Genomic DNA, 24,560 nt, shown 5'->3' with positions numbered 1-24,560 from the left:
CATGAATGCGGGCAAAGAGGGCATCCGGGGGCCCCAAAGACAGGGGATTCCCCGGGGCCATCTTATTGGGGTTACTGTTTGCCAAAAAAATCTTGTTTCAAAAGCCAATTTTTGCTTCCCTAGCCATTATGCTAACGCCGTGTTTGTGGAAAATTCTTGTTTCCGAAGCCAATTTTCGCATCAGCAGAACTATTCACCAGTAGAAAGTGCCTTCGCAACACGAAAATTAGAACAGGAAATTTGGTATTTGCCTGCGGAACGCCGAATTTTGACAAAATCGGAATTTGGCTGTTCCCATTATCCCTACAAAACAGTGCAAAAACGCAACAAAACAATGAAAAAACACAAAAGTATTATAGAATGTTTCATTTATTTATTCATTATCATCATCATCATCATGATGCATTTTATACTCTGCATCATCTGATGATTTTTACTTCCTTTTCCTTTCCGCTGACTGAGCCGGTTCTCTCATGAAGCAGGTTGAAACATTTGCATCAGGCGCAGAGATTACAGGGGCAGGATTTTTGTACTGTGTGTTTACACTAACAGCATGCAGCCAGAGTAGGAGGAGAGCGAGAGGAGAGGGAGTGAGATGATTAGGTCATCATTAGAAAAAGGCAGCTTGTTGTGCTGTGTGAGGAGTCTGACAGTGAGTGAGGAGGAGGGAGAGGCAGGAGAGTATCATTGGGGGGAAAACCGCTTGTTGTGCTGTGTGAGGAGTCTGACAGTGAGTGAGGAGGAGGGAGAGGCAGGAGAGTATCATTGGGGGGAAAGCAGCTTGTTCTGCTGTGTGAGGAGTCTGACAGTGAGTGAGGAGGAGGGAGAGGCAGGAGAGTATCATTGGGGGAAAGCAGCTTGTTGTGCTGTGTGAGGAGTCTGACAGTGAGTGAGGAGGAGGGAGAGGCAGGAGAGTATCATTGGGGGGAAAGCAGCTCGTTGTGCTGTGTGAGGAGTCTGACAGTGAGTGAGGAGGAGGGAGAGGCAGGAGAGTATCATTGGGGGAAAGCAGCTTGTTGTGCTGTGTGAGGAGTCTGACAGTGAGTGAGGAGGAGGGAGAGGCAGGAGAGTATCATTGGGGGGAAATCAGCTTGTTGTGCTGTGTGAGGAGTCTGACAGTGAGTGAGGAGGAGGGAGAGGCAGGAGAGTATCATTGGGGGGAAAGCAGCTTGTTGTGCTGTGTGAGGAGTCTGACAGTGAGTGAGGAGGAGGGAGAGGCAGGAGAGTATCATTGGGGGAAAGCAGCTTGTTGTGCTGTGTGAGGAGTCTGACAGTGAGGAGGAGGGAGAGGCAGGAGAGTATCATTGGGGGAAAAGCAGCTTGTTGTGCTGTGTGAGGAGTCTGACAGTGAGTGAGGAGGAGGGAGAGGCAGGAGAGTATCATTGGGGGAAAGCAGCTTGTTGTGCTGTGTGAGGAGTCTGACAGTGAGTGAGGAGGAGGGAGAGGCAGGAGAGTATCATTGGGGGGAAAGCAGCTTGTTGTGCTGTGTGAGGAGTCTGACAGTGAGTGAGGAGGAGGGAGAGGCAGGAGAGTATCATTGGGGGGAAAGCAGCTTGTTGTGCTGTGTGAGGAGTCTGCCAGCGAGTGAGGAGGGGGAGGCAGGAGAGCAGCTGTGTTTCATTTGACTTGCACAGCAGGCGGGAGGAAGTGGCACTGCTGTCTTAACTGAGGAGGGGGCGCATCCTCACAAGTTTGCCTCAGGCAGCAGAAAGTCTAGAACCCTCCCTGACTCCGCAGCTCGGAATTTTAAAGGTTCCATTATGTCGGCCTGATTTAGTGTGTGATAAAATCTCTGCGTCCGTCTGTTGCTTTTCAGACAACCCATCCATTAGCAGCAACCTGCAGCTGTGTGTTTCTCAAACCGAAGTCTCAGCTTGTCACCGAGAAGCATTTTTACAAATTGATGTCATTCATAAAGTCGTTTTTACTGTCTTGTGCTAATCTCAGGCAGCCGCTAATGTAAATAAATCTGTCACTTTCGCCCGTGGTGGAGCTGTTTGTGTGTGTGTGTGAAGGGGAAGCTGTCTATACTGAGCATTACGTTTACATAGACGTTGTCTTCCAGCCATGACTGTGTGACGGTAATTGTTACCATTAAGATTCCTGTACAGCGCAAACCGCTCTCATTGTTTAAACTTGGAGACTTTTAACACACTTGTGGCAGCCCCATAACACACAATGCAATTGCCGGCCACTTCCAGAGCTTTGTCCAGTACACAAACTATAAATAACAGGCTTTCTGTAATTTAAAGGGGAACTCCAGCCAAACAAACATACTGTCATTAAGTTACATTAGTTATGTTAAATAAAATAGATAGGTATTATAATCTCTTACCCACCCCGTTTTAAAAGAACAGGAAAATGATTGTGATTTCATGGGGGCAGCATCTTTTTGGTTGAAAGGAGGTGACAGGGGGCATGAGACACAGTTCCAACTGTCCTGTGTCCTGATCACCCCTCCCAGCTGCGCACGCTAGGCTTCAAATCTCACATTCAAAATTAAAAAAAAAACAGCAGAAGGAGAACAACATTAGAAATCCCATCATGCTTTGCACAGCATCAGGGGAAAAATGCCCAGGCAGTTTCCTCCTGTGCAGATAAAAATGAGGCTTGGGCAAGAAAAACAAAGTTCTGATGCTGTGAAACTGTTAAAGAAACACCAAGCCTTTTCAGTGCTGCTGAGTAGATTTTTAGTCTGGAGGTTCTCTTTAAATAAGGATTACAGTCTTTAAAAAACAAAACAATTAGGAAAAATAACCCTTTGGGTTTCCTTGCCCAACCCACAGATTTGTTCAACATGTAGACTAGACTGTTAAACCTGGATGAAAGAGAACTCCTAATTTTCCTGCCCCCCCCCCCCCCCCCCCGCAGTCTCACCCACCATTAACATCTATCACATATCACTGTCAACAGTGCAATCATCCGGACAACCCCACAAGCCCATTACCTGGGTGTCACCCTGGCCTCGAACCTCTCCTTCACTCCACGCATCCAAACCATTGCTAGGGCCTGCAATCTCCATTTACACAATATCTCCCAGATCCACCCCTTCCTGACCCCGGACACTGCCAAACTCCTCCTCCATGCCTTTTATCATCTCCTGCCTGGACTACTGCAACACCCTTCTGTCAGGCCTCCCTCAGAACCGCACAAATCCATCATGAACGCAGCAGCCAGACTCATCTACTCCACCCATCACTCTGTCTCCACGACTCCCCTATGCAAACCCCTTCAGTGGCTCCCGATCCGCTTTAGAATCACCCTCAAGAGCCTATGTTTGCCTACAAATCTATACACAATTCCTGCCTGACCTACAGTATATGTTCAGTAGACCTCAAATTGCTTGTTTACTTTACTGTACTCCAACAATGCAATGGTTTATATATTATCTATATTACTTGTTCAACATTATTCAAATATCATACACACCTACCACCAACTATCTGTCCAACTATCTACCAAACTTGTCTGTTAAGCCCCATACAGCTTTTGTTGTGAAACAAGTTGAAACAACTTACAAATAGTATTTTGCTATTTTTCAAACAGCTGATAAGACTGATAAGAAGTCAATCCAACAGTTGGATTGACTTCTTATCAGTCTTATCAGCTTTTTAAACAATAGCAAAATACTTGTTTTAGTTGTTTCAACTTGTTTCACAACAAAAGCTGTTTGACAATTGTGCTGCATAAAAGACCGCTGTTGAGTGTATGAATGGGGCTTAACAGACAAGTTTGGCAGATAGTTGGACAGATAGTTGGTAAATGTGTATGAACATTTTGACTCATCTCCTGCCCTTGAGACGCCAACTCCAACAGGGATTATTTCACCAGGTCTCAGCAGGTAGAAGCCTATTTACTCTGCAGAAGCATGATACACCCCATGTGTATAACTTTACTCCCTATTGATGAGAATCCCGTAACCATTCCATTAATTACTGACCCCATCCCAGCACTGACTAGTTTACCAATATCTCTAATGCTGGGAATACATGGTACGTTTTTTGCGGAGAATCGTTCCGATAGATGCCTTTGATGATAAAATTCCGACATGTCCGATTCTCCGCTCCGCTCTGTTCCGTTTGCGTTCTCATAGAAGTGAACGGAAAAAAGATAAGAAAAAGGAGTGGAAGATAAGAAAATCGAATGGTTAATAGATCGCACTGAGAATTGAACGCAAAAAACGTAATGTGTATTCCCAGCATAGACTCTGCCCTTCTAAATGTAATCTATGAGATAATACAGACTTGTCTAATTTCATCTGTTTACAGTATATGGTTTTTCTCTTAATTGTACTGTTCAAAAACTTCCAATAAATAATTAAATTTAAAAACACACACACACACACCATTAAATTAAGCAGAATCTTCTTTGTATGAGAAGATATTGACTTTTAACAAGTTAAAGCAGATCCGAGATGAAAAACTAACTATAACAAGTAACTTGTCTATATATCTTATCTAAAATTTAGATAGTTTACACAGCAAATCTAGCTGCAAACAGCTTCAATCGAATATGATTATTTCTTCCTGTGATACAATGACAGCAGCCATGTTGTTTGTAAACATTACAAACAGCCAAGCTTATCTGCATCTTCTGTGAAAAAAACCTAATCCCCCCCCCCTCCTTCCTCCTCCCCTCTGTCTCTGAAATCTCTGGCTCTCTCTAATACCTCCCCCTCCTCCTGCCCAGACTGAGCTCCCATGAGCCCTTGCTACTGCCAAGGCAATGTGAAAAGCTGTGGGCGTGGCTTGTTTAGTTTATAGGGAATTAGAGTATTAAAACAAAAACAAAAAAATATTTGGCTTGAGGAATGCCCTATAAACAATAGGAAAGGAACACAATTATGCAATGAGTAAAAGTTCATCTCGGATCCACTTTAAGGTCACTGAAGACACTTAGGGCCCGTTTCCACTTGAGCCGCACGCGTCTTCGAGACGCGCGGCACTGCTGGGTCTGAGGATACGCAGACGAATCCCATCAACCGTGCCATGCATGGCTATAGGATTCACAACAATTCGGATGGAAATGGCGGCCAAATCGCTAACGCAAGCGATTTGGCCGGCGGTACCATTGTTCCCTATGGCAGAGTTTTCCCGCGCGATTTGCCTGCCGGGGAAACTGCGGATTTGCCGCAGAAACCATGCAAGTGGAAACGGGCCCTTAGGTGTAAAGATCTTACACAATAGCAAGACTAAGCACAGCAAAAAGGTACAGGTGGTCTTACTTTATCACAGGCAGAGATGTCATGACAGGTATTTCTGTACGTGCTGTTAAAAAGAAACTCCGACCAAGAATTGAACTTTATCCCAATCAGTAGCAGATACCCCCTTTTACATGAGAAATCTATTCCTTTTCACAAACAGACCATCAGGGGTCGCTGTATAACTGATATTGTGGTGAAAACCCTCCCACAAGAAATTCTGAGTACGTACTCCTGGCAGTTTCCTGTCTGTGAACCCTGTTGCATTGTGGGAAATAGCTGTTTACAGCAGTTTCCAACTGCCAAAAAAACATGCAGCAGCTACATCCCCTGCCAGCAGTAAAAATGCCACCATGTAATAAATGTCAGAATGTAAATTAGGCATTTAAAATATTTTACAATGGGCAAACACCGACTAAATCATTTATACATAATTATAGTAAAAATGAAGCACTTTTTTAATCACATTATTTTCACTGGAGTTCCTCTTTAAAGTTCTTTTCCATAAATCTATACCAACTCCTCAACAATATTGATCATCGCTACATGCAGGCAATAGTTCTTCTACAACCAATCCATTATCATTTTTCCACCAGGGCTATGTGCAAGTTCATCTTTTCCCTCAGCTTCTTTTGTCTTTCTCTTTTTCGTTACATATTTAGCTTTTTTACGCTTAGCCAGAACAACCAAAGTTACTCCTCCAGCCGTCAGATATCAACCTTCGTTTGTTTTAAGCTGACCTCCTTCTACCCGGTCTCCTAACACTCCCCCTCCAAAAACCAATTCCTAACCCTAGCCAATATTAATTTCTTGTTGGCTTCAACCACACACCTAATCCAAACACTGGTGTAAAGTCAATTACCGGTATATAATGGCTGAAAAGCAGTGCCCAGACTAAGCACCCATAGCTGTAAACACTCTTGAGGTTCATAAACCCCATGGACCCCAATATCAGCTTTGCCATAGCCAAGCATTGACACCCAAATCAACCAAGTAATGAATTGCTTGCATTAGCTACTTTATGTTATTGGTAAAATCGTATAGACTGCTGCATTGGCTTTACTGATACTTCAAATATTTTAAAGGATACCTGAGGCGTAGGGAGGATGCCATATTTATTTCCTTTTAAACAATACCAGTTGCCTGGCAGCCCTGATCAGCCTGGCTTTAGTAGTGTCTAAATCACACACCTGAAACAAGCATACGGCTAATGTTGTCAGATTTTTGTCAGAAACATCTGGTCTGGCTTTTTCAGGATCTATGGCTCAAAGTATTAGAGGCAGAGGATCAGCAGGACTGTCAGGTAACAGGCATTGTTTAAAAGGAGATAAATATGGCAGCCACCGTAGGCCTCTCACTTCGGGTTCCCTTTATGTGCAAATACAAGAAAAGCACTAAGATTACAAACCTGATTTAACCATGCTGCTATTTCTTGTTTTATTAGCATTAGACCAGAGCTGAGCCCAGAAGAAGACACCGTGACGGACACCCTATCATTGAAGTACTTCGATCTTCTTCCCTCCACATCATCTTCCCCTGAAGACTCTGATATTGAGATGCTTCCTCCTCACCTCCTCCTACCAGACAGTATTAGCCAGCTGGAAGAGTTTGGGAAACAGAAGAAATGGCATCGGAAACACCACCGGAACCAGCCTCGGAGGCAATTCAATGACCTTTGGGTCCGATTGGATGACAGGTGAGTGTTATAATATCCTTCATAGTTCACTTGTTGTTAAGAAGGCTTCCTTTGATGTGGGGTTTTAGCCTTTGGCCAGGGTTCGAATCCCAGCTCAAGCCAGTAAGTAAAACAGTAAGGAGTCTATGGGCAAGATTCCCTTGTCAACCGTGGAGGTCACCCTAAGTGGCTGCATCTCTGAAGAGCTTTGAGTCCACCAGGATAAAAGTGCAATATAAATGTTATTTATCTTGTCTTTAGAAGGTGTTATGGAGGTTACATAAAGTTTTGATAAGATGCGTTGGCAATGTTTTCTTTACAGGGACGCATGTGTAGAGCATACTTGTAAAATGGCCCTCTTGGAAGTTAATACAAACAGGCAGACAGAACACAGGTTCTTAGGTAGGAGAGCATCTCCCTTCCAGGTTTCTCTTAGTTTAAATGTTCTACACTCAGTTAAAAAGGAAAAACATGGTCTGTCTATTAGATATCCTCACCTTCTTATGAAAGAATACCAGTATATTACTTGAAGTACCCATTTTATTCCTGTCAACAATGTACTAAGAGGGTGGACTTGTTTTGTATGTAAAGCTTTTTCCTTGTGTTCAATAAACTTGAAAGTAAAAAAAAAATGGCCATGGCCAAATTTCGGCACAGGGTGAAGGCGAAAGACATCTCACCCTGCGACTACTGATACTTTCTGGGTGGTGTCATTACCCCTCCAAGTTGTTGAAACTCTGGGGGGAAGAAACGCACGTTATTAATATTATTATTTTCTAATTTGAGAAATTCTCCATAGTTTTATTTCTGCAATGGAATTTATGCATGTACAGCTTTCTGAGCTTCCAGTTTTAGTGCCATATGCAGTTTTTTCCTAGGTGATAATTTTATATCTTGTCAGTAAAATATCTATTAGACCACCAGCAAGCAAGAAAATACTTAATAATTCGGATAGTACTTTTTCACCTGCTTTTTGCTATTTTTTCAATTGCAAAGTGCTGAAAAGTTATTTTAAACAAACAGAAAAAAAAACATGAAAACTCAGGAGAAAAAAATTAATTGCATATGACCCATGGTCTCAATTCACCCCGCTATTATAAATTCCTGGAAACCCTGAAGAGCTTCGCTAACAACATTATCAACAAAGATATCTGTATTGATGCTAGATTTTAGCTTGCGATGATGACAAATGGCCATCTCTGCCAACAAAAGCTAGCATTTGTACATACAAACATCTTTTTTTTTGTCCACACAATAGCCTTTGAGAAGTTAAATCTCTGAACTCTTGCACAGCACACAATGAAAAGTCTTTCTTTGATATGTAGTGGCTTAAAGAGACTCCGTAACAAAAATTGCATCCTGTTTTTTATCATCCTACAAGTTCCAAAAGCTATTCTAATGTGCTCTGGCTCACTGCAGTACTTTCTACTATCACAGTCTCTGTAATAAATCAATGTATCTTTCCCCTGTCAGACTTGTTGGCCTTGTGTCTGGAAGGCTGCCAAGTTCTTCAGTGTTGTGGTTCTGCTATGAACTCCCCCTTCCAGGCCCCTCTATACACACTGCCTGTGTGATATTTAGATTAGGGCAGCTTCTCTCTTCTCTCTTATCTTTTACAAGCTGGATAAATCGTCCTCTGAGCTGGCTGGGCTTTCACATACTGAGGAATTGCAGACAAAGGCAAAGCTGTTTGCAGGAAGAAACGAGCAGCCTGAAACTTCAGTGCATGAGAACTGCAGGGGGAAAGAAACACACAAATGATCTCTTGAGATTCAAAAGGAAGGGTGTATACAGCCTGCTTGTGTATGGATGTATTTTCTATGTGTAGACATACTGTATATCAACCTACTTCCTGTTTTGGTGGACATTTTGTTTGTTTATAAACAAACTTTTTAAAACTGTTTTTAACCACTTTTAATGCGGCGAGGAGTGGCAAAATTGTGTCAGAGGGTAATAGGAGATGTCCCCTTACGCACTGGTATGTTTACTTTTGTGCGATTTTAACAATACAGATTCTCTTTAAGAAATTCATTTCTCTGTTTTTGCTTTGTTTTTTTTCATTTGTAAAAGAAATGTATTGGGTAGAGGAATCGGACACCAGACTTCCATACTGCCCCCTATCTGTTACTGTTGTGCATGCAGATGAGAAATCCTTCAAAGCCCATGAGTGGGTGGGGCGGGCCACAGAAAGCTTCTATTTGCTGAAGTTGACAAAGTTTGCAAAGGCATCTTGTTTGGGCATGCCGCCGGGTGCCAGTCCCATAGACATTTCCATGGTGCCGTGCATTCCCATCATGCCTTGGTTCATCATTGGAGGCATCCCTACAGCGGCCATGCCCATGGTGCCAGTCCTCATGTTGGGCATTTGGCCGACCATCATGGTGCCACCTGCGGGTCGGAGGGGCATCATGCTGAGGATTCCACTGATTTTCATGCTTGCAACACTCTGTCATGTCACAGGCTGCTGAAAACTCTGCCACTGTATGATGGCATTGAGGGTGGGCTATGTGGGTGTGCACCGCTGCCTAACTAGTTCTTATCAGCAAGTGTGAATAGACTGCAGGAGAGCTCCAGGCAGCTCTCCATAAAAAAGACACAGAGGCTTTTCAGTGCTGCCTGCAAAAGTGAAACCAAGTAAAAATTGTAATGAAGAAATGTTTTCAATAAAGGTGGCTGAGGCTAATATTTTAGCAGAAAGGAAGTTCTGAGTTTTGTTTCACTTTAAAGTAAACCTGAAACGAACATAAACGTATCAGATAATGAATTGTATGTGTAGTACAGCTAAGAAATAGAACATTAGTGGCAAAGAAAAGAGTCTCATATTGTTTTCTAGTACAGGAAGAGTTAAAAAACTTCAGTTGCTATTTATGCAAAAGAAGTTCTCTGAGCTCTTCGACCCACTGGGTTGAATACAGTCCTGTTTTCTGTAACACCAACAAACAGTGAGAGGCAGCTTGAGATAAGGTTTTACAGCTTAAAGCTAATGGGAACCGGGTTTAAAAAAAAAAAAAAGTCAGATACTCACCTAAGGAGAGGGAGGCTCTGGGTCCCATAGAGCACTCCCTTTCCTCTCCCGGTGCCCTCTGCTGTCCTGGCACACCCGTAGCGGTATTCGACCGTTTCAGTCAAATATTACTGTCTCCCGGCCAAAGGTAGGCTTCGGAGATGCTTCTGGAGCCCGAGTGCTCCCGAAGACGGGCCGCTCTACTGCGCATGCGCGCGCGCCCTCTATGACCCGTTCGCGTGTGCGCCGCCTGTCTTCGGGAAGACTCGGCTCCCGAAGACTTCCGAAGTCCCCTCACCGTGGGACGAGAACGGAGGAGCCAGCGCAGCACCGGGGCCACCGGGAGAGAAGAGGGATGGCTCATTAGGACCGAGCCTTCCCTCTCCTTAGGTGAGTATCTGACTATTTTTTTTAACAAACCCGGGTTACATTAGCTTTAAAGAGACTCTGTAAGAAAAAAAATTGCCCCTCAGTGCCTCTGGATCCTATTGAGGCTTCCCCCGTCCTCCTCCATTCCACAGTGGTCTCACTAGGCCCCTCCGGTAGCCACAGCTGACAATTTGTCAAGCTGGGGCAATATTTACCTTCTCTGGCTCCAGCGCAGGCAGTGCAAGCAACTTGCGCCTGCGCAGTAGAGCGGACCCGACTGGGATCGGCTAACTCCGCCTGATCCCGAGACAAGAGCCGCTACTGGGTCTGTGCGGGAGCCGGAGAGGTAAATATTTACATGGCCGTCGTTCAGAGGGGCCCAGCGAGTCCACCGTGGGACGGAGGAGGACGGTGGAAGCCTCGATAGGATCCAGCGGCTTCCCCTTCCCAAGGTAAATTCTCCCGGGGCACTTTTTTATGTTACAGGTTTTTACAGGTGGCTGGATGGTGTAATGGTTCTGCCTTTGACACTGGCGACCTGGGTTCGAATCTCAGCTCTGCCTGTTCAGTAAGCCAGCACCTATTCAGTAGGAGACCTTTGGCAAGTCTCCCTAACACTGCTACTGCCTATAGAGCGCGCCCTAGTGGCTGCTGCTCTGGCGCTTTGAGTTCGCCAGGAGAAAAGCGCAATATAAATGTTATTTATCTTGTCTTATTTGTCTTAAAACAGTGTGGTTTTAAAAGACTGACAGTGTGATGCAACGTTATATATAAAAAAAAGTGATATAACTGAAAATGAAAATATGAGACTCTTTTCTTTGTTCCTAATGTTCTACGAATTATCCGTACTACACATACAATTCATTATATCATGGCTTTTTTTCCCCGCTTCAGTGACACTTCAACCATTTCAGTGCTTGCTGCAAAAGTGAAACCGTGTAAAACTTTAGTTTTTCATGATTTCCATAAATCGTAATGAGGACATTTTTTTTTCCAATAAAGTGTATCATGCTGTGGCCAATATTTTAGAGCGGAGAGGAAGTTCTGAGTTTCGTTTCACTTAAACAGCAGGACAGGCCACCTAGACGCTAACTCCACTACCTTATGTATTTATTTCTACAGTAATAAACTATGTACCTTATTATCCACTACACTGATGTCATAAAAGAAGAAAACAGCTCAGAAAATGAGATATCCTCGCGTTGTAAAACCCATCCTGTTATTATATCCGATCACGTGATACTTCTTAGTCCGTTGCAAATAGCCGAGTGTTGCCATTGCAAATAAACATTTAATTTCCTCTGACTGCCTCTGTAAGGTAGATTCTCCCCGTATGAATGAGAGTTGTTTCTGTAACAGAGAGATGGAAAGCGATACGTTTTCATTAAAATAGAAAAATAATTTCCTCTTTCAAGCCAGACGGCACCGGCGTAACCAAGCGTTTTGCGGTGAGCTCACCGCTTGCCATATGGCGGATTTTGACGCTTTACATTTTTAGCATAAACTTTTCCAAAGATCTGGCAGCTAAAGACGGCCTTGCTGGTTTCCTATAGCAGGCTTGAAAGGGGGGTTTAAATCTCACGGAATAAAAGGATTTGATGCTTGGAACAGAATCTCCACGGAATGTAAACATCGGGAATCCAAATGAGCAAGATTCCAGGAAGGAAACGGCTCTGCCTATGGAAATCAGGCTGTTTCCCAAATCTCACTCTGCTTAACATAGACAAGATAATGGGGGGATTTAACCTAACTGGTTGATAGGAGCAGTGCTTTGACTTCAGCCATGCAGAATTTTTTAAGAGATCGCCAAGTCTGGTTATGCAAGAATTTTAGGATTTTTCGCTGCTTTTGATTCCCGTTTTTTGTTCCATCAGGACCACTATTGTGAAAAATTATAAAATTGAAAATACATGAAAACACATAAATAAAAAGTACATTTCTCCCAGAGTAAAATGTGCTATAAATTACTTTTCTCCTATGTTGCTGTGATGACTTACAGTAGGTAGTAGACATCTGACAGAACTGACAGGTTTTGCACTAGCCCATCTCCTCGTAGGGGATTCGATCCTTTCCAGGGAGTGATTTTGTAAAGAGTAAATTAAATACTGAGAATTTCCCATGAAGAAATGGACTAGTCAAGAACCTTTCAGTTCCGTCAGATTCCTAACTACTGTAAGTGACAGCAACATAGGAAAAAAGTAAATTATAGCTCATAAGAAGAAACATACCGTACTTTTTATTTGTATGTGTTTACATCTATTTTAAATTTTAAAATTTTTCACGATAGTAGTCCCTGAATAGATAAATATAGCAGCCTTCGTACTCTTCTTACTTTAGGAGAAACAAGACTTTCTTTTGGTAAGATACTTTTAATCACTGTAATTTCAGGGGCAAAATTAGGCAAATGGTTTTAGCCAACTTTTACAGGCTGTGCCTACGATATTGTGTATAAATTGCCTTTTTGTATAACACTGTTAATTATTTTTGTATCTGCCTAAAGGGGGTATGACCTTGGGCGTGGCATCTGCTGTGGGGCAGTGTTTAGTTAATCATCTCTTCTGTGTCTTGAGATGTTCAGCTAGCCATGTTTTCTCCCTTTTTTTTTAAACAAAGCTATCCTTTAAACTGTGTGAAGCTTCTGGCTCTCAAGGATTGGTGATGGACCCTTCTGTTCTACAACCAACAGATCCGTAAATCGAGCAAAGTGTTACTCTACAGAGCAGCTGGACACTCCATAACCTTCCTTGCCAAATACTGTAAATGGATCTCCTTGTGCTGCACCGAAAAAAGACTCTCATGCCGAGAAAATGAGAACATAACATTGACGTGTGCAGAGATTACACAATCTCTCTGCGGGATCTTCTCAGTGCAGAGTCCACATCCTCGAAATATAAAAGAGGAATTAAAAAAATATCCTTATCTTCACGTAGGGAGGGTTGTGGGTGGGAGTGGAGAACTGAGGAACAGTTTTGATGATGAATTGGTACGTCCCAAAGGCCTTGTTTCCGGTTATTGTGACAAACGGAAATGTAGAAGGTCCATAAGGATTTGTTTATATTATAGTATCACAACTGTCCCAGGTCTTTAAAGCATAGCTGAACTTAGAGTTACACAATGCCCAGCAAGCTCATGGTGAACCAGAACTCCTAGGAGTGTGTAAGGGGCTACAAAGGACCAAAAGCCCTCTTAAAAGCCGTCTTTAAAGTGTAGCTAAACTTAGGAACTTTGTTTAACCTCTAGTCTCCTTGTCAAGGTCTGTACACAGTAATCATAAAAATGTATATATCGCTTTTCTCCTGTCTCAAAGCGCTTGAGAGCTGCAGCCACTAAGGGCACACTCAATAGGCCATCCTGAGCGTTAGGGCATTTTGCCGAAGTATTCTTTGCTGTATAAGTATCTGGCTCCTGTGTCAAAGGTGGCTCCTTTAACAAGTTCACTAACCAGCTGCTCCTAGGGATGAGCAAATCTGTCCAAATCAGATTCAAAATTTGTTTTCTGCAAATGAGCTGCATATTCGCAGATAATTTTCCATTGAAGTCAATAGTGCCATGTGTCGTGTTTGACTGCTAAGACACCATATATGTTATCGACACTAAACTTGGTACCTATATCAGGACCAATAGTGGTAACATTTCCAAGACCTTGTAGTATTTTTTTCAGGGGGCAAGACACAGGCTTTCATACTTCATAGGTACATTTACTTCTTGCAGAGGTGCTGCACCAGCAAAAACCACATTTTAGAGTCTAAAGCAGCTGTCAGACTTCATTCCGAAACACCAATTTTGCAGATAAGGTAATTTTCAGAATGGCCTATAAGCAAGATGGTCACTCCTGTGAAACAGACATCAGATTCAGTACTGCGCAGACATCCCTTCTCAAAATCCGGATGGAATTTGGATCTGGATACCCAGATATCCAATCCGAATCGGATATGTGAGTTTGAAATTTTGGAATCCGAATTGGATATCCAAACCCAGTATCCCAGATATCGCCCGGATTCGGATATCTGGGTAGAAAACCGGAAATGGGCTTTAAATTGCTTGTAAAACGCTTTTTAGGGTAAATGAGGCATGTAGCATCATGTTTTTTTTAAAGGGAAACACTTATTGATGATGTGGGGACTTAAATCCCCCCCCCCCCCCCCCCTCAAAAAAAAAACCTCTCTCTCTCTCTCGGCCTGAAAGGGATTTTTGCCATTGAAGGTGATTTTGGCTTCTGCTCAGATATCAGAAGAACTAACTATCTGCCCGGATTTCAGATGGGAAATCCGAGTTTGCTGGGATAGTGCTATTCGGATTTTAAAAAATATCTGAATTGCTATTCAAAGTTCGGATAGTGGAAAAAGTTCGGATTATCTGGATAGTTTGGATACACGGATATTGGATGAGCACCACTGATCAGATTCGACAAATGTGGCCAGCATGGCGAGATGACACTGCACGCTACTAAAACAATGTTATTTTGTCACGTAGATCATGGCAGAGATGGGGTCAAGTGGAGGCAAGTCTAGTTCAGATTGGCCTTAACTTCTCCAAATCACGGTTCCTGGTCATTTGACTCCTTTTCTACAAACTACCCCACATTGTCTTGACTGTTTATCGGATGAGACAGCTTTGAGTGTAATAGTTTCCATTTGGTGGAACTGCTTTCAGCTGACGCTGTTTGAAGTTCCATGTTTTTGTTTTAACAACAGAAAATATTTGGGAAATAGCTTCAATCTTCGTCGATTTCATCATATTTCCTGATCAGTCCCCCTGTACATTAACACCCCCCCCCCCCCCCCTGTACGCGATGGTAACGTCTATCCTTTCCCGTCCAGTTAGACCACATGTTTGAGCAAAGACGTTAATGGAGAAAATATAAACATGTGTGGGCCAGCGAAGCAAGGGCAAACCATCGAGGATTCATTTCAGTATAGGTAATTTTGAAGGTCAGAGGAACATCTTTGATATAAAAGAAATGAAATCTGCTGAGGGTTTTTGGAAACATTGGCTGTATAAACATAACCTGAAAGCAGTTTCAGAATAGCTGGAACTCATTCTGTGAATATCTGGTTCCTGTTATGGGGTCCACACTCCATGTTGAGAAATCGTAACTTTTGCTTCTGCGTGAATAGTTACACGTGTTACCAAATTAGTCATAATACTTTAGGAGAGAAGACGTGGTTGTAGACAAGTAGGCAATGCCTTTCATTGGCTAACTAAATATATTTGTCAGAATTGGGCTTTTGGATAACACTTCTGTCTCTGAGACACAATGATACCTGAGGGAGAGACTTGGGCATTCTCAAAACCTCGATTCTGAAAATGGCCTCAATTCACTAACATCATGCTGGAGATAATAAGGCAAGAGAAAACTTACCACCACACATCGATCTTGCCTTATTAAGGTGTAGAGATAAGTTTTCATAGTGAGACAGTTATCTTATCACTTCAGTCCTTAAGTTACCTCCTCTGTAGTTATTTTCACATGCAGTTAATTAACAGCCTGTCTTTAACTTTAGAATTCTGTAGTTATTTTAAGGACTGAATTGTTAACTTTAGAGACCTCTCCTTAATTTAAAGACAGAAGTGTTAAGTTTACTACTTGCCTTATCACCATGGTAGATAAGCTTAGTGATTTGAGGCCAATGTGTTTAGTTGTCCAATAAAAGGCACCATCTGCAGGAACAATTACTTTATTTACATTTTTTCTAATAGGCCCTCCAAGTCTCTTGTGTTTTTTGCAAAGACACTGTGATCTTGACCCGAAGAAGTGGATAAGGCCCGCGGAACGCGTCATCTTTTTGAGTGTCTAATAAGATTGTGTTTTCATACCTTACCCCTCGCTTCCTACATTCTCTTATTTTTCAAAACAATCTTTTTTTGAGGCGCCTCCTCCCACCTATCCCAATTACTTTTCTAGCCTCTGTGAGTTGCACAGTCTTGTAACAGGTAAGTGGCTGGATAGAGTAATGGTTAAGGGCTCTGCCTCTGAAATAGGAGGTCTGGGTTTACTCCGGGGACTCCAGTTTCTTCCCATATCCCCAAAACACAGATAAGTTAATTGGTTTTCCCTCTAAATAGGCCCTAGACTACGATACATAAATACGGTAGACATATGACTATGGAAAGGATTAGATGCCAAAACCAATTCCGGGTTCGACCTAGTCGTGCTTGGCGAAATGAATGATTCTGATTCTGAGATTGTGAGCCCCTCTGAGGGACAGTTAAGTGACAAGACAGTATGCTCTGTTAGAGCTGCGGAAGATGGTGGCGCTATATAAATACTAGATAATAATAATATAGAGAAATGTGTGTTCTCTCCCTCTCTCTTACTCTCTCTCTCTTTCTCTGTCTCTCTCCCCATATGGAATGCACAGTTGGAAAGCTCTGAGCCTCAGGGAATGACCACATGCAGAAAGCTCCAGTCTTAGCAGCAGGAGACAAGCAGCAATTACATGTGCAGTTTGTTTTCTCGCCTTGTGCCGTGTTGACAAGTGTGGCTAGTTCTCGGCTTGACCTGCCTCTGGCTCATATAAAGTGTTTCTGCTCTGTGGCCGCCGCTGTAGCGGCCTCCCAGATGATGCCTGCCTCATGGCCACCACCTTGCCTGCAACTGTCCTCAACTGACCCAACCTCGCTAGGTGACAGAAGGCCGAGTTTATTTAGCGTCGGGACTGTGTACACAGGCAGCCTCTGTTCTTTCTGTACTGTGGGATTGTTTGTGCTACAGAAATAGGCACGCCGGCATCACACAGACATCTCTGTTGCCGCGGTCATAGGTGACGCAAAGTTTACAAATCCTATTTCAGTGTTTTCTTACAAACAAAAAAATTAATTACGGTACAGAGAAATGGGCCCATGTAAAAGTTCCTGCACAGTATCTGTTTATCTCACTGTCTGTCTGTATGTGTTTTGGCACCGGCAGGAGATACCAGCTAAGCCGTATTATTGTTGGAAGTAGTTGTGGCATCTCTTCGCCATGGTTCAGCTAACCAAAGCCTATAATGTGTCGCGAACACACCCACTCTGACACCTAACAAGTATTGCCAACTCATCTTGCTCGTTACTAAGGCTTGGTTGGCATTACAGGTGAAACTCGAAAAATTAGACTCTTGGGCAAAGTGCATTTATTTCAGTATTTCTAGTAGTGTATAGCTTCTATCCAATCACAAGCAGCACAGCACATTCCAACCTGACTGCCTGAGCCGGACAGAGCCGACAGAGGAGGGAAGATTAGATTATATAACAGAGATAATCCAGCTACTGTGCAACTAGGAAAGGCTGCAGTAAGACAGAACACATTAGAACAGGTATAGGAACTTATAGGATAGAAGAACTAAGGCTGAAAATTTTGTTACAGTCTCTTTAAAGTGGACCTGAACTCTTACACAGGACATAAGGAAAACATAGAGAAATGCACTCTGTATGTATTTAGAGAGTTTAGCCTGTTTAATTCCCCCTCATTTATGTCTAATCACAAGTTGTAATTTGATCTCCCCCCTGGGTCACCTGACTGCCATGGCAGAGATGGCAGATAAGCTCATTGGAAAGCACTGGATGTTAACAATATGTCTCCTTCCGTGAATCAGGAAGTGGAAACACTGCAGATTTATTGCAGGATTTGTATCAGCTGTAACAAAGAAATGTTTTTGTTTAAAGGTTATTATGCTGTTGCTTATCTTTTAGAGCAGAGAGGACGTTCTGAGTTCAGGTCTACTTTAAAAGGTGAAACTAATATATGAAATAGACTCATTGGGCTCGATTCAGTAAACCGTGCTAAGTGTTAGCACGTCTGTGAAAATCCCTATATCACTCCTAAAGTTAGTTTAGGTGTGATAAATTCACATCGCGCGCAAAGTCCTGCGTGCAAAACTTTGTGCGCGCGCAGCGCTATGGGCGCGAACCGTCGCATCGCGGTGCGACGAAAACGCCACACCCAATGAGCCTATAAGGTCGCATTGGGTGCGACTTTAACGAATTTAGTAAACGGTGCTAACCCAGTTAGCACCCTAGTTATCACGCCCAAAGTCTTTAGGCGTGCTAACTGGGTTAGCACCGTTTACTGAATCAAGCCCATTGCATGCAAAGCGAGATATTTCAAGCCTTTATTTGTTATAATGTTGATGATGATGGCTTACAGCTTATGAGAACCCCAAAATCAAAATCTCAGACCATTAGAATATTGTGGAAATGTTCAATATCCTAGGTTTGAAGTGTCGAAGTGCTGTTGAACAGGAACACAACACAACGTCCCACTGTGAAGCTAGCCTCAGAGTAGAAAAGTAGTAAAAGAGTATTTTATTAATAAGTTATTAAAGTGTAGAAAAAAAAAGAAACCTTTATACATACCTGGGGCCTCCTCCAGCCCCCTTTGGCCTGATCGCTTCCTCGTCGCCATCCTCAGCTGCCTGCAGCCTCCGGTGGTTCGGCCAGTTGGGTCCAGTCGGCGCAGGCGCAGTCCGGCTGTGCACCCTCCCCCGTCAAGCCGTGCATGCGCAGTAAACCCGCGACTCCCATAGTTACCGGGCCAGATTGCAGAGGCTGCAGGCAGCGGAGGATGGCAGCCAGGGACTAATCAGTGTGGAGGGGGCTGGAGGAAGTCCCAGGTATGTGCAAAACTTTTCTTTTTCTTAATCTCAGGTTCACTTTAAGTTATAAATTATAAAGACTTCTCAAGTGATAAAGGTCAGGGATTTTTTTAAGTCAAATTTATAAGCAAAAAAGGAGATAAACGACGTTTGACTGCTGACGACAGTGCAGTTCAGGACCACATCTGGTCTTCTGTATGTTAAACGGTTATAAGGTGGAACAGTGTGGAGCAGAAGATAAATCTGTGCCAAGCTGCATTTTGTGCACACCGGTAATTAAAATATTACTCCCGTAATCTGGATTTAGTTAACAGCAGCAGACAAATCTCCCTGTAAACCTGTTTCTGGAGGATGTTTGAAGATCCTTGAGTGTTTGTTATGGGCAGGGTCCCTTGCCCGGTAATCTTGTTTTGAACCCAACCCAAGACCACCCAAACAATTTGTCTTTGTAAATCAGGTTTGCTTTGAGCAATATAAGATGACATTTTCTTGTTTGGAGTATAGTAACGGCCAAGGTTCCTCCTCCAGTGACATGGTTCTCCTCCTGGAGGAGTCGATTCCACTTAATTGCCTCTCACTCCGGCTTTGGGAGACATCTTTAAGCGATTACATATGAATGAGGGTGTGTTGAAGAACTCACAACAAGATGTTCAAACAGTTCGGAGCAGGTTTAAGTCACTTCAGCAGCGCACTGGAGATGTCACACCGCAAGATCTGCCCAAGCTACTAAAATGACATGTGGAAATGAAGAACCAGAATTGGATGTAAGCATTGCATCAGAGCTTTTGGCATTCTAGATAGCGACCTTGGACTGCCTTTGTCATTCTAAAACTATGTACGCATTTGCAATCAATCTTTACAGATCACTTTGGGTAGCAGTTTAGGAACAAAAACTGTGCAGACACGGTCCTCTATGGAGGGAAAACACCAGTGGTAGAATGCTGCAGGAACAGCCTTTAACTACCTAACGGCCGCGTCACGCCAATGGGCATGAATGCGGCGGCAGCCCCAGGACCGCCTAACTCCAATTGGCATCAAGTCCTGGGGCTAGCTAATGCAGGAGATCGCGCGCAGGCTACGTACACATCACTGCTGTTAGACAGCAGTGTTTCTAAATACAGTGCTGCAATCTGCAGCACTGTATTGGGGACAGCCGTGTGACACGGCTGTCCCCCTGTCACACAGGAGAGCGATTGGCTCTCATAGGAAGAAGCCTATGAGAGCTGATTGCCATGATTGGCTGGCTGGGGGGAGGGAGGGGTTCAAAAAAACAAATAATAAAATAAATAGCAAAAAATATTTTTTAAAAAACATAAATATTTATAAAACAAAAATAATAAACACGGAGAGGGGGGGGGGGGATGGGTGTTTGGGGGCGAACAGACCCCACCAAAAGAAAGCTCTGTAGCTCTGTAGGTGGGGAGAAAAGGGAGGGGGGATCACTAGTGTGCTGTGTTGTGCGGCCCTGCAGCTTGGCCTTAAAGCTGCAGTGGCCAATTTAACTAAAAGTAGCCTGGTCTTTAGGGGGGTTTAGCACTGTAGTCCTCAAGAGGTTAAAGGATACCTTAGTCCTCATTAAATTCTCAAATTGATGCCCTGTCAGCTGTGTAAAATCTAAAGTGCATCCGTAACTTTGAATTACAACTTTCTGTAGAATCAAATCAAGTCCCGTGCTGGAGTGAATAGCAAATAGAAGTTAGAGCCATTTCCTGTTGTTACAGTGGTTTCAACATTTTTAGGTCGAGCACAGGACGCCCATAAGCAGGCCGCTTACGGCGATTGCTTACGCCAGTTGCGCATGACTTAGGCCGAAGTCGCGCACCTAACAAAGCCGCCACCACGGAGGGGACCCAGAGGGATCTCGGATGATCACAGTCACTCTCTTTAGCATACCTCTGCTTCATACAGCTCCTAATTCATGTCACATGACCTGCATTAGGAGTTGTATGGAACTGGAGGTGTGCTGAAGAGAGTGGTTTGTGGTGATCAGCTGAGTGGACCAATTCAGCGCTGGAACAGGTAAAACTTCGCTAGGCTGGTCTGCGAATTAGGGGAGGAATGTGTGTGTGGAAAGTGGGAGGAGGAAGAGGTGCTACACTGCCCACGCTTTCTAAGATAAAAAGTCTATGCACTCCACATTTATGCACCCCACACTTGTTTTTTGGGGAAGAGAGCAGGCAGGGAGGGGAGTTATGTTGGACACACATTATGAGGGCTGTTTATGCAGCCCACACTCATTTTAGGGAGGGTCATATTGCCCAAGGGGAAAGACGTAGGGAGGGAGCAAAGTGTTGGCTGCTTATCATTTGGGCGGGGTCGTAGGAGGGGCTATCGCCCACTGTTGTTCTCTGTAAAGATGAGGTATAACCTGGGAAAGAGGGGAGGCTCCTTACATTTTTGCAGGGAAAGGGGGGGCAATGTTTTATATTTACACACCTGGTTAGCTGAGTTGCAATTGCCAATAGAGATGAGGGCTCTCAAATGTGCGTTCGCATCAAGAGTTGTGCGCGTTCGTGGACGCTTGTGCCTGCCGTTCGCATTGCGAGCCCCACTGCGGGAAGTTTGCCCATCGGTCCAAACTGATTCCTTAAAATAATGGATATCGATTACATCATTGATCAGGTGGTGACTGGGCATCAATTTATTTATTTTATCTGTGCAGCACAGTGACGTAGTGGTTAGCCCTCTCGCCTTGCAGCGCTGGGTCCCTGGTTCGCATCCCAGCCAGGTCAACATCTGCAAGGAGCTTGTATGTTCTCCCTGTGTCTGTGTGAGTTTCCTCTGGGCACCCTGGTTTCCTCCCAAAAACATACAGATAGGTTAATTGGCTTCCCCTAAATTTCCACTAGACTATGATACATATACTACACGATACATACTGTATATAGATATGACTATGGTAGGGACTAGATTGTGAGCCCCTCTGAGGGACAGTTAGTGACAAGACAATATATACTCTGTACAGCGCTGCTGAAGATGTTAGCACTATATAAATACTTCAACAAATAAGTCCATTTATCCTTTTAATTAACCTCAGCTAAAAAGCATTTCACCTTTTGTACCCAGTTGTGTACGAGCGGCTTAAAGGTTAATCAACACGCGGCCACATGCAGAGCCGGCAACATCCCAAAATCCGAAGAGAGCCAGAGAAAAAGGCCGGCCAAGGTAGCTGAATATATAAATTCTCTGCGCAGAGAAGTCCGCCAAGAGCAATCAAGCCTCCAGTTTCTAAAAGCAGCAGTAAAAACAGCTGTAAAAAAAAAGAGGGGAAAATGTGTGTTACTTTGTAGTCGGTATAAATCCTAAAAAAAAAGATTTATTTTTGGCAGTTATAATTGTTTATAAACATATTTACTCCTAGATGAAGTCATGTTCCAATGCTCCAAACCTCCATAAAACTGTATTTATTAAGCAATTTATGTAGCCTGCTTCTGTATGGCCGCAGAACAGTGAGTTATTACTTTCCTTTTTAGCATTGAGATCATCGAAGGTTTAGTTCCTGTTAGTTTGCACCTGTGCAGAAACTTTAAATTCACTTATACAAGAGTGGAGAGAAGCGTAATGCACAGCATCTGTGAACACACTGACTCTCTCTCTTCTGGGCAACCATTTTGGTTAATAGGAACCAAAAAGCTCTCTCCCTGTTAGTTGTTAGAGTTCATGAACAACGACAACTAAACATTTGTAAAGCGCTTTTCTCCCTGAGTACCCAAAGCACATAAGCTTGTCTCAGATCAGTGTTTACAGGGGAAAAGTTTTATGATCATAAATGCCAGACTAAACAGGTGGCTTTTCAGTTTTGAATTCAACGTGTCCAGGGTTTAAGTTTGGCAAGGCATTCCACAGGGTAGGGGCAGCATGACAGAAAGCTCTGGCTCCAAAGGTTTTTAGTTGGACTCTGGGGATGGTCAAGTTATCGAAGAAGAGAGAAGCCTCCAAGTCCAGTCCCCAAGGGCCATATCCATGCCAGTGTTTAGGATAGACAGAGATATGGAGAGATGTGTTCTGCTTGATGAACCACAGCTTTCCTGATTCAGGTCCATCAATTCATTTTAGCTGTGCCAGAAATGTGTGAGGACCTCGGCCATTGAGGACTGGAGCTGGACAGTCCTGCTTTTAGAGGCTTTGTGGGTCCTCTTTGACATTGCTGCCACTTACTGAGATCCTCCAGAAGATCCAGGCCATGCTCCTCTTCAGGCACTAGCATGGCGTACATCAAAAAAGGGCGTCGGGAAAAAAGGGCGCGTGGTGTAAACGATAAACAGTGTTATCGTTTATTGTAATATTGTGTAGAATTTCGTTTACAAATAGTGTTTTAAGAATTTATAAATCACTAAATAATGTGTATGAGATCGGCAATTCTTAAAACGTTAATCTTCCCTATTTGTAAACTGAAACTTATATTTACGTTTGTTAAAAACCCTCCCTGTACCTATCCCTAACCCCTAGACCCCCTGTTGGTGCCTAAACCTAAGACCCCCCTGTTGGTGCCTAAACCTAAGACCCCGCTGTTGGTGCCTAAACCTAAGACCTCCCTGTTGGTGCCTAAACCTAAGACTCCCCAGTTGGTGCCTAAACCTAAGACCCCCTGTTGGTGCCTAAACCTAAGACCCCCCTGTTGGTGCCTAAACCTAAGACCCCCTGTTGGTGCCTAAACCTAAGACCCCGCTGTTGGTGCCTAAACCTAAGACCCCCCAGTTGGTGCCTAAACCTAAGACCCCCCTGGTGGTGCCTAAACCTAAGACCCCCCGGTGGTGCCTAAACCTAAGACCCCCTATGGATAATAATGTTTTACAGACATTAATAAATAAAAAATGTAAATAAAAAAATGTAAATAATTTTTTTGGGTGGATAATAATGTTTTAGAAATGTTTTAGAAATAGTGATTTAGTATCTTTATAAACGTTATTCGTCACGGGCTCATTTTGTAAAGTTAAATCATCACAAACATAGTTATAAATCCTTAAAAATCTCCGGGCGCCGTTTGTTAAAACGTTAATAATCTCCGGCGCCTTTTTTTCCCTGTTCGGCGCCCATTAAACGATATTTATAATGGGAGTGAATGGGGCGCCCTTTTTGTCCACTTGTCTCATGCGCCCAAATCTCCTGCTTCATGGCCTTTTAAAGTATCAGGTGTAGGTATAAGGAGATAATACCCACAGATTTTAGGTTGCACCGTTTTGCAACCACCTTTAGGGCTTGCAGGGGATTGCCTGTCCCTGCTTAGCGTAGGATACAGTATCCAGAAGGTCACTCTCCTAGGTATTTGTAGAATAGTTACTGGGAGGAACTAGAATTACACACTCCCTCCAGAGGTGTAAACTTGATATAAGGAGGTGGGGATGGAGGCACCCAAAAAATATATTTTTATGCCCCACAACCCTCATCCAGTGCTACAGAGGGCAAAGATACGGTACACTGGAGTTGGATAATCCCTTTAGAAGTATGGTAGAATGTTCTTTGAACAGGAAAGTCAAAATTTGAAGCTCGTGCTTCAAGAAGAATTTACAAATAACATACAATGTCATTACAATAGGAGACAGATGTCATCACTATTATTTACTCTTGAATACTTCCAAGCTGTGTCAAAGGTATCTGGAGAAAAGGCATCTCTGTGATGAGGGGGCCTCTAGCTGCCTAAAGTGGTCTTTCTGGCTACCTAACAAGGGGGCTCTGGCTGCCTAAAGTGGTCTCTCTGGCTACCTAAAGGGAGGCTGTCTGGCTCGAAGCAGGAGGTTC

The 24,560-nt window shown here is 43.4% G+C and overlaps 1 protein-coding gene across 1 annotated transcript in view; it reads left to right on the top strand.

The window, feature by feature from the left end:
* The window catches only part of TRABD2B (TraB domain containing 2B), a 347,449-nt gene that overhangs the window by 304,525 nt on the left and 18,364 nt on the right, over nucleotides 1-24,560 (top strand). Inside the window, exon 6 of the mRNA XM_068242431.1 lies at nucleotides 6,645-6,896. Within this exon, the coding sequence (XP_068098532.1) occupies nucleotides 6,645-6,896 (252 nt within the window). The remainder of the gene's footprint in view (nucleotides 1-6,644; nucleotides 6,897-24,560) is intronic.

Source organism: Hyperolius riggenbachi, chromosome 6, assembly GCF_040937935.1.
Source record: "Hyperolius riggenbachi isolate aHypRig1 chromosome 6, aHypRig1.pri, whole genome shotgun sequence".
Taxonomy (NCBI): domain Eukaryota; kingdom Metazoa; phylum Chordata; class Amphibia; order Anura; family Hyperoliidae; genus Hyperolius; species Hyperolius riggenbachi.
The sequence above is the reverse complement of the archived record's forward strand: the minus strand, read 5'-3'. Positions and strand labels throughout refer to the sequence as shown.